Source organism: Cheilinus undulatus, linkage group 3 (assembly GCF_018320785.1).
Source record: "Cheilinus undulatus linkage group 3, ASM1832078v1, whole genome shotgun sequence".
In the NCBI taxonomy this organism is placed as follows: domain Eukaryota; kingdom Metazoa; phylum Chordata; class Actinopteri; order Labriformes; family Labridae; genus Cheilinus; species Cheilinus undulatus.
In genome coordinates this window covers 44,030,779-44,046,414 of record NC_054867.1, presented here as the reverse complement: position 1 = coordinate 44,046,414, position 15,636 = coordinate 44,030,779, and the positions used below count along the sequence as shown (strand labels likewise).

The 15,636-nt window shown below is 37.1% G+C and overlaps 1 protein-coding gene across 4 annotated transcripts; it reads right to left on the bottom strand.

The window, feature by feature from the left end:
• Window positions 1-254: 254 nt before the first annotated feature.
• On the bottom strand, window positions 255-14,518 carry smpd2b (sphingomyelin phosphodiesterase 2b). Of its 4 annotated transcripts, none has more exons than XM_041783789.1 (14): window positions 14,096-14,518; window positions 11,668-11,752; window positions 10,931-11,046; window positions 10,725-10,821; window positions 10,537-10,613; window positions 9,957-10,050; window positions 8,199-8,281; window positions 7,807-7,846; window positions 7,506-7,595; window positions 7,330-7,412; window positions 6,988-7,120; window positions 6,544-6,648; window positions 6,235-6,412; window positions 255-4,479 (listed from the first exon to the last, which is right to left on the bottom strand). In XM_041783789.1, exons 3-14 carry the CDS (start codon window positions 10,978-10,980, stop codon window positions 4,055-4,057), a joined length of 1,455 nt encoding a protein of 484 aa, XP_041639723.1. In that variant the 5' UTR covers window positions 10,981-11,046; window positions 11,668-11,752; window positions 14,096-14,518; the 3' UTR covers window positions 255-4,054. The 4 variants fall into 4 exon arrangements, with proteins under 4 accessions (XP_041639723.1, XP_041639722.1, XP_041639724.1 ...); XM_041783788.1 differs by lacking the exon at window positions 11,668-11,752 and having other exon boundaries at window positions 14,096-14,117; window positions 14,303-14,518; XM_041783790.1 differs by lacking the exon at window positions 11,668-11,752 and having other exon boundaries at window positions 14,303-14,518.
• Window positions 14,519-15,636: the final 1,118 nt, after the last annotated feature.

Sequence of the window (15,636 nt, the reverse complement as noted above, 5' to 3'; positions counted from 1 at the left end):
AAAATGTTTAAAAAGTTAAATGAAAGACCTGTTCCTCCACACAACCGCTTCATTAGACCTCAACCTACACAAATATCCACTTCAATTTGTTGCAGTTAAAAGAAAGTTTAAAGTCATATTTGGAACATTTTTCCCTTTTCTCAAGAATCAGTTATATTCATTTGCATGCTCTTTCTTGCACAAATCTGATAGAATATACAGACAAAAAATAAAGGTTGACAAATAAATTTGGGGTTTAAAGCCTACTGTATTAGTGTCTGAAACGATTGATGTGACTTGCAATTGACAATTTCTGATGTCAAAATGGACCTTTTTTAAGGTTTTCTGGGGGTATAATCTTCCAAGTAAAACTTAAAAGAGCCACAGGTTGTCACAAAAGAGCCACTCATTGAGTACCACCGATCAGAGTATAAAGTGAGGTAAATGACAAAATTGCTACATTTACACCTCCTATGTAAAAGTATCATCCATTCCAATGTAAAGCATCCTTATTACAAAATCTTCCTTGAGTAAAGTTTGGCCTGTACAGTTAGTTTGATTTACAACAGTATTAAATGTAAACATAGTCATAAAATGGATCCTATGAGCAATTTATCACCATGTATGACATGAAATATGATGTGACATCTTTATTACTTATGTGTAGTTGTTAAGTCGTGTTTCTCTGGTTCAGGTAAAGCTACATTCAGATGTCAGATATATTCAGTCCTCTAGTAACAAACATAAAGAGAAAAGAAAAAAATGTAAGGATATTTTAACTGCAATTATAAACTTAAACAATTCTTGATAGAAATAAGAGATCAATGTTGATTAATCTAGCAATTTTAAGATCTGAAGAACATTTAACTGATATTTTCAAAACAGTATGTTTAAAGTAGGTTAAACTGCTGACAGCTCAATTTGAAGCATGACATGGCTTAAAGAGTAAAAAAAACTGATGCCATTTTATTTTACATAGATATTTCATTTTGTTAAAAGCCGAAGTACATTAGTTAAGGCTGCTAAAATATGACAAAAAAAAAAAATCAAAACATTATTTAATACTAAGATCCCAGTAATTAAACACAATGCATTATTGAACTTTAACACTTGTAACATATTTAAAACAAGTAATACATGAAAATAAATAAGTGGAAAAAACATAAATATATGATTATGATGATATAGAAAAACACTGGATCTTTTGTTTTCATGAAACTGAAATTCAGTTAATTTCCCAGCACTAACACAAGTACAAAATAACTAACTTGTAAGCATATAGTGATGGCAGCTGTGAGATGAGAGTAGTACAGTTTAACCAATAAGTCTCTTGACTTGTGCACTAGCAAGTACACGCGTAGTTGTAAGAATGCAAATAAAATGCTGCTGCTTGAACTGGAATAATGAAGGCACACAAAAGTGCTTTCAAATTTTTAAAAGCAATGTGCTTATGTTAATATCAAGCCATTTCCACATGGATTTTAGATTCTTTCCTTCTGTTGAAAAGGAAGCTCCACGAGCTCATAACTTCTGATTTTTTAGTCTTCTGTCCACTTAGAGCACTTTGCACTGCATGCTACTGTACAGCCTGAGCCAAAGCCCACACTGTATGGTATTTAAATTTAAGCATGAAAGTATTTTAGCCACTAATGTACAGTACTGTGCAGAACTTTCAGGAATGTTTGGGCCAAAAATTGAGGCTAAGGTAAGGTGTAGATGTGATAAGGAGGACTGACAAGACCCCAGTAGTGCTCTGGATGTCCTTACATATTACCAGGGTCATGACAAAAAATCTGCTGAAAAATAGCAATGTCCACACCTTTAGGTTGGAAAAAAAGCTTGGCTTAGGGCAAGGGTTCCTGCACTTTTCAGCCTGTGACCCCTAAAATAACAGTGACGATGCACTCCACGCTCCCTGGAGGTGGTTAGAGCTTGCGACTTTGCACCAAGCATCAGGCATGAATGTACATATTTGGAAATCTACTTACATTTAGGCACAGATCTCACTTAATAACTCTGGTTTTATTTTAAATTCAACTCATGGGTATGTTTTTTTTGACTATGTTTTTGTCAATGTTCACTTCAGCCGAAACTAATCAAACATATAAACTTTGCACACCCAACACACAGCTGACTGGATTATGACAAATAAGAAGGAAGGCAAACATGAGTACCCCACAGTAGTTATTAAGGATTATAATCATGCTATCATTAAATTGATTAATAAAATTTAATCCACCCTCCATGACAGCTTTTTTAATGTCAGATTTTTTAAAATGTACCTATTGTTATCTTAACGAAGGCAGGTTATAGCTGAACAAGTAATGTGTAGAGCATATTTGAAGTTGCTGTCAAACAAAGCCTTCAGACAAAAATCATCAATTTTCTTATAAAAATATCAATTTGTGACTATTCAGTGACTGATGTGTCTTTTTGCAATAGAGTAAAAGCTGCAAAGTCAGCTAAAAGCTGACAAACGTTAGTTGTTTTGTGCCACTTCAGCGCCAGTATTAAGAACATATCAAGATTGTTTTGTGCAGTCTGAAATGCCTTTACCCTCATTATCTTTATTGTTTTTGGCAAAACTGCAAAAATCTCTGAGTAACGCGCTCAAAGTGGTGGTTATCTCTTTCCTGGTGAGAATATCTCGATGAAACTCTCACTGGAAAACAAATGAAACATAAAACACACCACACCCTTGGGTGCTCATGCCCTTGGGCATAGATGTGCGTGCTTGTACATGGGATCTGGCAAATCTGGCACTTCAGATCTCACGCTCTGTTACCTTGTGTCTTTTGCATTGCTCACTATGTGCCAATTTGGTGTTTCACTTGGAATAAGAGCTGTTTTTTAAAAACCCATCCTTTGCACTAATATTGCTCCCTAGTGGTGAATATAAGGATCTGCAGTGTCACCACCACCACCACCACATATTTTACTCTGCAGTTGAAACAGTCATATTTCAGCCCCAGACTGGTCACCACAGCAGCCAAAGGGATGAGAATATATTCTTTATTATTGCTTTCATAATAGTTCTCATCACAATTTACATCTGAAATGAACATTATGACTGAAAGGTAATAATTTAATTTCAAAATCATCAATCTTTTCTCTTCTTCTAATAAGTCATATCTTTTTCAAAGTGTTACAGAACATTAGGTGATTTTAAGCACACAAAAAGGAGGTGGTTTATCTAGTTAGTCAAGTGAGTGCACTGCACACTGAAGACATAATAAGCAATTCTAAACTTACCTACAGTACTTGATGTGTTGTATAACACAATAAAAGGTCAAAAGTTAAAGAGTTTATAAGACTTGAGTGCATTCTCACTGGTGTACTTTCAAAAAAGGAGTGTGGATTGTCCCAAACATAAAGATACGTTCAAGTACAAGACAGCAGACATGATGACTGGAGTATGAAGAGTGAGTTTGTCTCTTTTCCTACAGTAAACTACACTGTAAACTTGTGCATGTAGGTGAAACTGGAAGCTCTCAGATCAGTCCTGTACAAAAACGAAAATGTAACTGGCCAAAATCTAAACTACAGCCATCAGAGAGTCCTTATCTTACCTGCAGCAGAGGAACAAGACTACTTTCTGTAGGTAATCAGGAAACAATCTTTAACCATTTTGAATTTTTGGATGGACTATACAAACACAAAAGGGAACACTGGAATCAAACAGAGACAACTGGTCCCTTTGAAACTACTGGAGGATGGAATGCAAATTTGACTTGAGGTTTAAAAACACAATCATCACATTTCTGACCCTAAAGAAGCACAGTGGCACAAATTATACCATGTGATAGGAAGCACATTTTTTGAGGTGCATAAAGGGAAATCTAAGAGGGGAAGTAGGCTAAAGACGAGTATATAAAAAGTATAAAAATGTCAAAGCATGTGCCCTGCACTACTTTCAAAATTGTCTTTCAGAAACTTCCTCATCCTGCACCACAAATATGAATCTCAAGAGCAAAAAACACATTTAGAGGGTAAACGGCTCCCTCAAACATTCATCTTAAAGCTCACTTCAAAAGAGTCATTACATTAGCACACTTTGACCCACTTGGCTCCTGTATTACTCCTCTGGGTCAAAGGCACTGGGCTCCTGGCCTTCTGGGGGCCTCCTTTGTGGATTGTGGGGCTGAGCCAGAGGATATCCCCTGAGCTTTTCTTGCAGACTTCCTACAGCCAGCCTCATCTGGTCCTCAGCCCCCTGCAGAGATTTCAGCTCCATGGTATAGAAGATGTACAGAAGAGAGGTGCTCAGAAGGATAGCGAAACAGAGTGCAGCCAGCAGGTAAAAAGAGGTACGAGGGAAAGGTTGTTCAGCTCCCAGAGCGAGCCAGGGCACAGCAGCGATGGCGAGCTCAAGAATCAACAGAGCCAGGCCCATCACTCCTGTGCGAGCTGCTGTGTATCTCATCCTCTCAGCGCAATGCAAACCCACCTTGACTTCGGTACGAGCTTCTGTCACGATGTCCACCAATTCAGCAACTCTCTCTACAGACGTGAAACAGAGAGGAGACAAAGGGAATGTTAAGAATCTCAGGGTGCTGAAACACCCAACCTATTTTGTTTGGCTGAAATAACTTGAGTCTGTTTGCAGAAATGATGCAATTCAACTGAACTCTGGCAGAGACCAAACAACTAAACGAAATGGTTTGAAAAGGTAGGTCCCAGCCCACTTCAAATTAGACTCTGGTGCAATTTGAATGTAACAAAAACACCAACCAACCTGCATCCATCATCACTGCAGGAAGAAAGCATTTTTTATTAAACCAGCTACTGTAGCCAGATCAGTATGTGTTAAAAACAACAGGCCTTGGGACGCAGGTGGCCTAGTGGTCAAGATGCCCCCCATGAACTCGGGCGACCCGCCATACACTGCCCCATCGCTACAATAAAGGCAACAAAAGCTCCAAAATAAATCTTAACAAAATAACAACAGGCAGACTTGAGTGATTTTCAGGAACAACTGTGCAATGGTTTACCTTCCTTTCATAAGGCTGCTGTCTATATGAAGACCATTACAAAGGTCGGGACCATCCAGCATTTCCCACACAAAGACTTTGCCTGAGCAAAACTCCCACATTGGCTGTTATTTTATGTATATATTCATGGAAACATAATGCAAATGAAAAACAATACTCTTGAACAAACAAAGGGGCGGTTTTTGGATCCCTCCTGTTAAATGTCCCCTCTACTGTTATTTAATAAGAGCAGCTGGTTGTAAAAGATATAAATTGGTAGCACTACTATGCTGATTTAGATTTTTTGATTAGCTGTATATAACAGGTATGTTCCTCATGCAATTTGGGTTATCTATTTATTTAACATTTACTTATTACTTAGAGTTTTTAATTTCATATGTATCTATCTCAAGTTGAAGTCACAAAGCTGCATATTTGTGTACTTTTTGTATACAGCATATTCATAAATCGCATCTTTCCCAGACTTCACACATTTTAGTCTGCTTGTAATGGTCTCTGTTTGTACACAGACCAAACTTGGCATAATGTGCAACAGTCTAACAGGTCCATGATTAGGACCTAATAAACTGACTTATAGGTGTAAAATTCCCTAATAGTTGTCAGTTTGAGGTAGCAGCTCTGTGTACTACAGCCTCACACGTAAAGGATTAGCATAACAAATTAGCATCAAATATTTTGAGTGGTCCTCACTAATTTACCTGACCTTTACTAATGTTTTTTACTGTAACATGACATTACAGGATGAGGACACTCTTGCATTAGATAAGCTAAAAGACAATACCAGAGCTTACATCCAGCAGCCTGTCTGAGGAGCTTCATAAAAGTTCTTGTGTCTCAGAAGAGTCCAAAACTTTTTTAACTTGGATTAAAGTTGGTTATAAACAATATAAAGAAAAAGTATGGTGCAGACCTCTTTAAAGCGTTGTGAGATAACCTTTGTTATGCATTTGCCCTGATGAAGACAGACTTATATCAAAATTGCCTGAATATTAAGTTTGCTGAAAATAGCAGGTAAAATGTGTAATTTCTCCTGGGATGAAGCAAAGGGAATCACTGCTGAGCACAAACTGAGTTAAAAATTTAACCACTAATAATTACAACCCAAATGGAGCCTCTGGTATAGCAGTGGTTTGTGCTAAAGGTTAACAACAGCATACTAATAGGCTCAAAATGTTAACACATTGATAATATACACTGATCTCAGAATGAACATATATTTTATTACAATCTGTCTAAATAAGTAGCAGTAAAACATGGATTGTACCTGCTGCAGAGTCCTGACTCTTTGACTGGCTGTCACTGCCATCGTCAGTTGGAGTGTGTGTCTTCAGCCTGAGTTCAGCCGTTAGAGCCTCGTGGTCGGAGTACGGGAATGGGTGGTCAGGGACGGAGCCTTTGGTGGTGCACATGTAATCACAAGTGATGTCTGTTTTTGAAGAACCCTGAGAATAAAAATAAAAGTTAAAGGCTCAAAGTGAGTCACAAACATATCAAATGCATTACTCCAGAATCTTGTTGTACATGTGAAAAGATTAAAATACACCACCTGTGAAAACATAAAGCTCTCACCCACCTTAAACAGGACGTAGTCAATTCGAATTCCCTTTTCAAAAGGACCAAGCTCCTTTTTACTGATAAAAGGATTGTCGGCGATAAGAGTCAAACCATTCTCACATCCCTGAAACATAAATCATATTTATTTATTTATTTATAAACGCACATTTGACAACTGACCTTTAATTCACTGAACATTATTTCTCTTGTTAATGATGAAATTTTAAAGGGTCAATGTTCGGAGAGACCTGGCCACAATGGCACAGCTGATAATGCTTTCCAATCAAAAAAACTTTTTGACAAAGTGTTTTTTTTTTTTTTTCCTGAAAATGTTTCTGCAATGTTTAAAGATGCCATGGAGGAATATTTCATATGTTTGAAAATAGAGATTTCTTATTGTCACTTCAGTCTAGCAGTCAAAATGGTAAAGAAAGAAGCACAGAGAAGCTTTGCCACCACCTACATCAAACTTAGCAGTCTCTAAATAAGAGTCTTTGAGTCCAGTATAAGTCCTCAGTAGTCTGTTGCCCAGGTCCTGAGGGTGCATGTTGAGGTCACCACCTAAGATCACAACATCTGCTCCAGATGAGGTATAGCTATAAAACAAAAAGATTATTAGTAGCAACTCACAACAAAGTCAAATTTCATACAGAAGTTATTACTGGTAAAAGACACAGTCAGGTAGTGTAGTGTCTATTTAAGTATTTGAGTAACTCCACAATGCAACAGACAAGGTGCACAAGGACAAATATATGCAAACCAGTACATGAATAAACAAATAATGTCTCATTCAACATGTACGTACCGAACGAACTGCTGCAGCTCCCAAGCCTGAACAACTCTGTGAGGTAGGTAGGAATCCTTGTCTCTGCAGTACTCTGCGTGCAGCTGAAATCGATACACCAGGACAAGAGTGTATCGATCAAAAACAGTGAATAACACACAGGCAAGGCTGAGTAAAAGGCTGAATAAAAAGCTTACATGAGTAACATAGACGTTCGCAGTCAAGCTCCCAATGTTTAAAACAGCCATCCCTACAGCTTTACCTCCAAACCAGTCTCCATGGTGAGCCTGAATGTGAAGAAAAATAGAAAGAATTTTTGCTAGCCTGCAAAGTGAAATCAACCTGACACATGGATACACTGTAGGTTCGGAGGGTGATTGGGCAAACTGTGACATTCATAATGGGCCAATCAAAAACATATGACACAGCAGGCATGCACGGCCTCGGGGAGTGAACTACATAATGCAATCTCGACAGGCTGCCAATATTGATGCTTACTATTAGTGAGGCCAGTTGGTGACTCAAACTCATGTTGTAGCTGGTTGAGAGAAGAGCAAAACATCTTCATTCAGTGTGGTTCTTTACTCTTCTTTTCATAAAGAAATTTTGTCCAGCTCTGATAAAACTGCCGCTGTAGCTTCATTTCTTCACCAACAGTTATTGTTTTGCGGTGCAATTTAACCACAACTATAGCTACTGCCTTGTTCTCAAATGACGTTGATTGGATCATTCATTCTCTGACTGAGAATAAGCGTTCCGGCTTGAAGCTTTGCTTCCGCCTGATGACAGAATTGTCATCTGCAAGGTTAGCATCATCTTTCTTGTAATTTTTGAATACTTTATAATACTAATAATTTTGAACTTTTTTTGTAAATGACTTTCATTTTTACCTGTTATGTCCAGTGGTGCTCAAATGATCAGTCCTAACATAGAAAAAGGCTTCAGAGTTGTTTTCATTGGGTTGAATATGTGTCTGGAAAAGTTGGGGCAAAAAGTCTACCATGAACGGAAGCCCTGAGTGGACATACTTGAGTACATATCATTTGGGGAAAACACAACCTGTTTTCCATGTTCATTGCCCAAAATGAAAAAATGTTCTATCTAAGGGCCAAACTTCAATATTTTCCATTAAACACCTTGGTCACAAGTTCTCACTCAGGAGGTGGATCCAGGGACTAGACCAATTAAGAACTATAAGTTTAGTCTATGGTGGCAAGTCTGTGAACCCTTTGAAATTATCTGTTTTCCTGCATTAATCATCAAATCTGATCTACATCTAAGTCACAAGTATAGACAAACACAATGTGCTTCACCGAACACTATACAAATAATTGTAATATTTAAAGTCTTTACTGAACACAGCCATTAAGCATTTATAGTGCTGCTGGAAAAGTAAGTGAACCCTGGATTTAGTAACTGGTTGAATCTCCTTTGGCAGTAATAATCTCAACCAAGCTGATAAGACCTGCACAATGTTCAGGAGGAATTTTGGACCATTCTTCCTTACAAAACTGCTTCAGCTCACCCATATTCTTAGGCTCTCTGGTATAAATGTCACAACATCTCTATTAGATTTACATTTGAGCTCTGACCGGGCCAGTTTAAAAGGAGGATTTTCTTTTATGTAAGCCATACCATTGTAGATTTACTTCCAAGTTTAGGATCATTGTCCTGCTGCATCACGCAACTTCTTCTAAGCTTCAGCTGGCAGACAGCCACCCTGACATTGTCTTGTAGGATACCTTGATAAACTTAGGAATTTATTTTCCACCTGATGATGGCAGGTCTCAAGGCAGTAAAGCAGCCCCAAATCATGATGCTCCCCCCACTGTACTTCATTGTGGGGGGATGTTCTCATGTTGGTATGCAGTACCTTTTAAACACCGTACTAAGTGCTCTGTGTTCTTCCCAAACAATTCAACCTTGGTTTTATAGATCTGCATTTTCCCAGTAGCACTGTGCAGTGTCATGGTGCTCCTTGGCAAATTTCAGGCATGCAGAGATGTGATTTTGGAAAGCAACTCTTTCCTCCATGGTGTCCTGCCATGGACACCATGCCTGTTCAATCTTTTGCACATGGCAGACACACGAACAGAGGTGTTAATTTGTTGCAATGATTCCTTTAAGCCTTCTCCACTAATCGTAAATGCACGTGTGCTAACAAATGGTAAATACGGCTCTTCACTGATCATTTTCCAGGTGTTATACTGAAAAAATAGGCGAGACCTCGAATCTTGGAATTCTATGGGCCTGGGCCACGTGTATCAGGCACATGAGACGCACGTATCAGGCAGGCAGTCTGACTTGTTGACATGAAGGAAAAATGAAAGTCAAGCCGTGTCATAGTCGAGACGCACATTCCACGCTTCCAGTCTCAAACGGGCTTAAAGGTTCCCTTACTTTATCCAGCATGCTGAGTATTCAATGGCTGTGTTCAATAAAGACATGGAATATTATAATTATTTTTGTGGTATTAGGTTAAACACATTGTGTTTGTCTATACTTGTAACTTAGATACAGATCAGATAACATCTGATGACCAACCAATGCAGACACTAGATAATTTCAAAAGAGTTCACATACTTTTTCTTGCCACTGTATAATTGTTCACTTTCAATTCACTTTACTTTCTGTGTCTCCAGACTTACCATGTACGGATAACCGTTCAGTGAGTAACGATAAACAAATGTGTCTTGGATTCTGTATTTGGAGAAAATTGCCAGACCGCTGCCAATGACTCCACTGCAGAATGAGAAGAAAAGTAAGACATTAGCAGAAGTTGTATGCTCAACATTTACCCCAGCTGAAGTCATGCTTAAGTATAAGCTGATATAATAACCCATATCCCTATTCTCAGTGTAGATCTTCACTATATTATCAGTAGCATATGTTATCCACACTAAGATGTGAGAACTGATCCGCTAGATGTGACATTTTTGAGCTGCAGAAGGGATTAGAAAGGTTTGGTTTTTGATAAATCTGAGTCTTATGCTCTGGTATGGAGGTCAACAGAGAATTAAGCTTCAAAAGTTAATCCTTGTAGGTAAGGACTAAGCCTTAGTTAAATTATCCAGATTAATCAATGCCATGAAATTCATTTTTCTGACACTAAGTCACTCTGTGCACCTTGAAAGAAAATACAATTAAATAAAAATTTTAATCACAGATTACAGGACACTCAAAAGAAAAAGTTGGAGAAAGAGTGCACAGTGACCTTGAAAACTGTACCTTTTAAAGTAGTGTGAATGAGGATGACAAGAGGCAAGTTTCTTCTTCAAGGACAAATAATCTTTCTCACTCCACACCTGAGAAAAGAAAAATCTATTTCACTAAAAATGTAGAGTACCAGACATTTTTGAACAACAGTAATTGTTCATACAAGTTCTCGTTAACTTTGTCTGACGGCTTTCACCAACCTCCTGCAGTAAGACAATGTCATGCTCTTCCTTGCACAGCAAATCTCCAATCATGGTATAGCGCTGAGGACAGTGTTTGCTAAGGTAGCGGATCCCCCTGATAAAAGAGAATGGAAAAAGTATAAACAGTGACTGTTTCGATATTTATAATTAGAACAAAGACATCAAAGAAATAAGAAACACTTCAAACAAACTGAGGCACTGACCAGCAGTTCAGAGAGAAGACCCGCACACCGATAGAATCTGTGTTAGTCATGCTGCCAGATCAGTGGATCAGTAGATGTGATGGAGTGTCAAATCACAGAGATGACTGGAACAGCTCCTTATGTGACACAAATAAACAGTTGTTGTTATCTGAGCCTCATTATTAACAAATAAAAAACAGAGGAGAGCTCTAAAGCTTTGAGGACAAGTAACTTGAGAGCTGGATGACTTAATTATGTAGAATCACAATGTTATCAAGTTAACTCTTCAATTCATCAGCAATAAGCTTTGTGGACTGAGAAAGCACATGATCATGAGTCTCAGCAGTGAGAAAATATGGAAAATGACATTAGAAATGGTATGGAAAATGCATGGTAAGCTTCAAAAGTGCAAACCAAGCAGGCTGAATTTTAGTTTCGGTTCTCGGCCTCAAACTATTTCCAGGACTCAGCTGATTTTCACTAAAGTTATCAAAAAAATTCACAGTTCTATTCAGCTCACTTGGTTTAATCTATTTAATCAGACAGTTCATACCTCTATATGTATAAAATTAAGTGAAACACAGTTGTAATGCTTTATGGTAAATTAATACTTTCTGCTGAAATCTGTGGCTGATGTACTGGTTGTATATATATCAGCAAAAATGTTCATATATGTTGATAATAATTTACATTTTAAGCTTAACATGTCAGGTGTTGAAACTGAGACATTTTACCATTTCATGAAAAAATTAGCTTACTTTTAATATGATGGAGACCGGTTGCTGAGGAATGTCCCATTCTTGTCTGATGTAGGATTCTAACTGTTTTTCTAGCTGAACTTTTCTAGGGCAAGAATATTTCACTTGAGAGTCTTGAAACGAGGCAAACTGTGTTAGATATTAGGGATGCAAGATAATGGATTTATCCCAATATGCTGATATTTATGATTACATCTACAGATTTATTTTAGTCAATACTAATATCAACACGGATATTAAGTGTAGTTCGGACTTAAAACTCCAGTCCTTCAAACCAGTGAAGCAAGACATTGGAATTTTTGCCGATATGCCAGTATGTACAAAAAATATAAATATATATTTTTTGTCAATATCGATACTGACATTCAAATGTATTTCAGCCTTAAAACTCAGATCCCAAAAACACACAATCTAAATGCTGAGGATGAACAAATTAACAAATTTCAGGCCTTAAACACATTTCAAAGAAGAGGTTGACCAGAGGTTGATTCAGGGTGGATACCGATACTGATTATTTGTAATGCATGAGACCGATGACTGATATCTGGAACCAGTATGCATTGATTATGACGTATAAAATGTACTTAATTGGCGAAAGTCAAATTGCATTGTCAAAATTAAGGAAAATAAACAACTTAGCCTAAGCTCTACCAGTATGAAGAATGGCATAGAGTAGCACAGTACTAGCAGGAAAGTAGGGTTTAATGCCATATATTCATTGTGTCAGTGGTACCCAGTCTTAAGTGTTGATTGGCTAGTACTACTATCATCTAGCCAGTCAGACTGTGTTGTATACAGGATATTTGGAAACACTATGGAGAGTGAAAATAAAGTCAGAGGGGAAGAAACAAGTTGCAGTGGAACCAAAGAGGTGATTTTTTTTAACCAATTTATTTTATTGTTTATTGGTAAAATTAAATGCTGATACCAATAATGAGTAAACTGCCAAATATCAGCCTTAATAATGGGCCAGGCCGTTAAGCAGCTGAATGATGATGGCTTACAAAAAAAGGGCTAAATTGTTTCATTTTCCTTCATTTTTTTGGATCATGAAATTTTACTTTTGATACATTATGGATATTTTGTACAAATAAATGCATATTGTTCCAAATATCCGTCATTAGCTACTAATAATCAGTATCGGTCCTGAAAAAACAATATTGGTTAACCCTTAATTTTTATAGCCAATATATTGCTTGTTCATATCAGTAGATATTTTTTATATCAGAAGATAATGATTGTTTACTTTTTGAATGCCAATGTCATGACAAAAATATTGTGCATCCCTATTAGCTATAGATATCTTATTAAAAGGCACAATAGTAAATTTCACTTGCTCCATTGGCAAACATCTTTAGAAATCACAAGCAAAATACAAAAAAAAAAATCTAGAAATGGCAGGTGAAAGTATCTTGTAATATTTGTGCTTAGCTTCTTTTAATTGGTAAAAATTTGCCAGATACCGGTTCCTATGATTAGAGCTGAGGTTTGTGCAATCTATGTAACTGTTGTATATGGAAATAGACATGTAGCCTAATGTTTTACAACTGAACTGACCCTGTCAGGCTTGACTATGTCCTGCAGTGGGAAATTGTTGACTTTTCAAAAAGGAGACAAAGTAAAGAGGCGATAGCATTCATTCCTATCTCCTGGGAGTGCAACAAAACACCAGCCTCAAACAGAGTGCTGACATAGCTTTGCTCTGTCTGGAGACAAAAACGGGAAGCAGCAATACAGGGAAAAGAATCAAGGGGGCTTTTGGTGTAAAAGGTCAAAATAACTAACTATCCTTTGTTGTCAATACAGAAAGAAACAAGCAGCAAATATGCAAGCCACTCTTTACCTGTAGTTACTAAGTAAATCCCTCTATACATCTAAAATACTATGGCATTTCTATTAATCACAAATGAGCATACAAATGATAACATAGACATGTAATCAAGAAAAAGTTAAAAGGCAAACTCTGGACTCCAGCATTAAAATGAAGATCAGACTCATATACACTCTAAAATAGATAGTGTAATAGATTATAAATGTCCTGGATCTTTTATAGCCAAATTACACCAGATTAAGTTTCATGTGACCCAAAATGCCGGTTGTCTGATGATAATCAGCATTAATGCAGAAGACAAGGTGAATAAAGTTTAGGCAATTGAAAAAAAAACAGGACATTTACACTTATCTGTTTCCTGTGTAAGAATAGATGAGGGTTTTGATAAAAACGTTGGTCGACATTTATGTTTATGATATAAAGCTAGCTGTGACGTAAACACTCAAACGTTAATCACTGCAGGTAACCGTTAGTTAACGTCAACAACTGTCGAGCAACTGCAGTTAGCTGTTAAGCTAGTCTCGGCATCGATGCCACTGCTCCAGTTTCTAATTTCTATTCACTGGAATGTTTTATTTAGTAGTCAATTTAACTCACCTCAAGAGACTGACGACGTCGGCTTTAGTTAACAGGAACGTTAAAGTGCAATTAAAATAATGTTAATGGTTTTAGTTCCAAAATAATACACGAAGCTAGCGTAGCTTTATCATTAATCTGGTTAATTATTTACCAGAGTTAACAAAGTAATGTTGGTCAGCATCTCAAACAGCTTAACACCAACTAAAAGGTGTTTCCACCACTTACATTGCTATGTGCTATTCCTGTCGGTGTAAAGTCGGCTGGAACAGAAATATTTGTCATGGCCCCCGGTTTTATTTTTCGCTCTCAAAATAAAACAGGAACTGAAGCTGCGACGTGACTTGGGGACAGAACTCCTTTGGGACATGACTGGGACATATTTTCAAATGTACAACAAAGTTCCGTGAATACCTTATGGCCAAAAATAGATTTTAGATCAGCCGTTTTTAAAGAAAATACTGTAACGAACTTTGGTCAAGCAACCGTTATATTTCGGCTAACTTGACAGCCGTTTCCGGGTTTATCTCGCTCGTGATGGAATCTGGGAAGTGGAGTTCTTACAGCCAAACGCTGAGCACATGACGTCACTACAAAACTGAAGTAAGTTACTCATAGTTTGGACACATTCTTCTCATTTTAATAAAGATTTTTTTATACTGAACATGTAAAAAACGGATAAAAATACAAATGCTATATAAATAAACTAGATAGCATAATAATAATAACTTTATTTACAGAGCACTTTTAAAAACAAGGGTTTACAAAGTGCTTTAACATGGTTAGCAACAAGAGCAAAGCAACTAAGAAAGGACAGTGACAACAGAACAATGACATACCTTTACAGTTTTATTCATTTATAGGGCTGTTTCTGATTTTCAATGGAAAAAAATCAGTGACTTCACCTTCATAACTGTAAGAAATCAGAGCTTTGTCAGTAAAACAAAGCTTAGATTTTCCTGGTCTTCATAAACATTGTCCTTCACAGCCTTTTACTGCAATTCACTTGTATTTTTATACTGTATTGTTATTTATTATAGTATAATGTTACCTCCAATGCTTATTTTTTACTTACAGTGCTGTGAAAAAGTATTTGCCATCTCTCTGATCCCTGCCTTTTTGGGACCCTCCAATATGGCTGAGTTAAAACAATTCTGCAAAGAAGTGGGCCAAAATTCCTCCACAGCAATGAGAAAGACTCATCACCAGTTATCGCAAATGCTTGATTTCAGTTATTGCTGCCAAGGGGGGCACAATCACTTATTCGGTTCAGGGGGCAATTACTTTTTCACAAAGGGCCAGATAGGTTTGGATTTTTTTCCCCCTTTAAAAAATGGAATAATCATTTCAACACTGCATTTTATATTTACTTGGGTTGTCTTTGTGAGATATTAAAATTGGTTTGATAATCCGAAACATGTAAGTGTGATAAATATGGAAAAAAGTCAGGGATCAGAGAGGGGGCAAATACTTTTTCACGGCACTGCAGGTTCTGATAGTTTGGTTGTTTTTTATTGTTGTAGTATTTTTAGGCAACCTGGATGTCTTGAAATGCACCCAAA

What these genes read in the sequence shown, in the direction of transcription:
- smpd2b (XM_041783789.1), bottom strand. Translation starts at nt 10,980, where the DNA reads ATGACTAACACAGATTCTATCGGTGTGCGGGTCTTCTCTCTGAACTGC. An exon ending in GTCTTCTCTCTGAACTGCTG is followed by an intron (nt 10,822 to 10,930) that starts GTCAGTGCCTCA and finishes CTCTTTTATCAG; the next exon opens with GGGGATCCGCTACCTTAGCA. An exon ending in TGAACGGTTATCCGTACATG is followed by an intron (nt 8,282 to 9,956) that starts GTAAGTCTGGAG and finishes CAACTTTTCCAG; the next exon opens with ACACATATTCAACCCAATGA.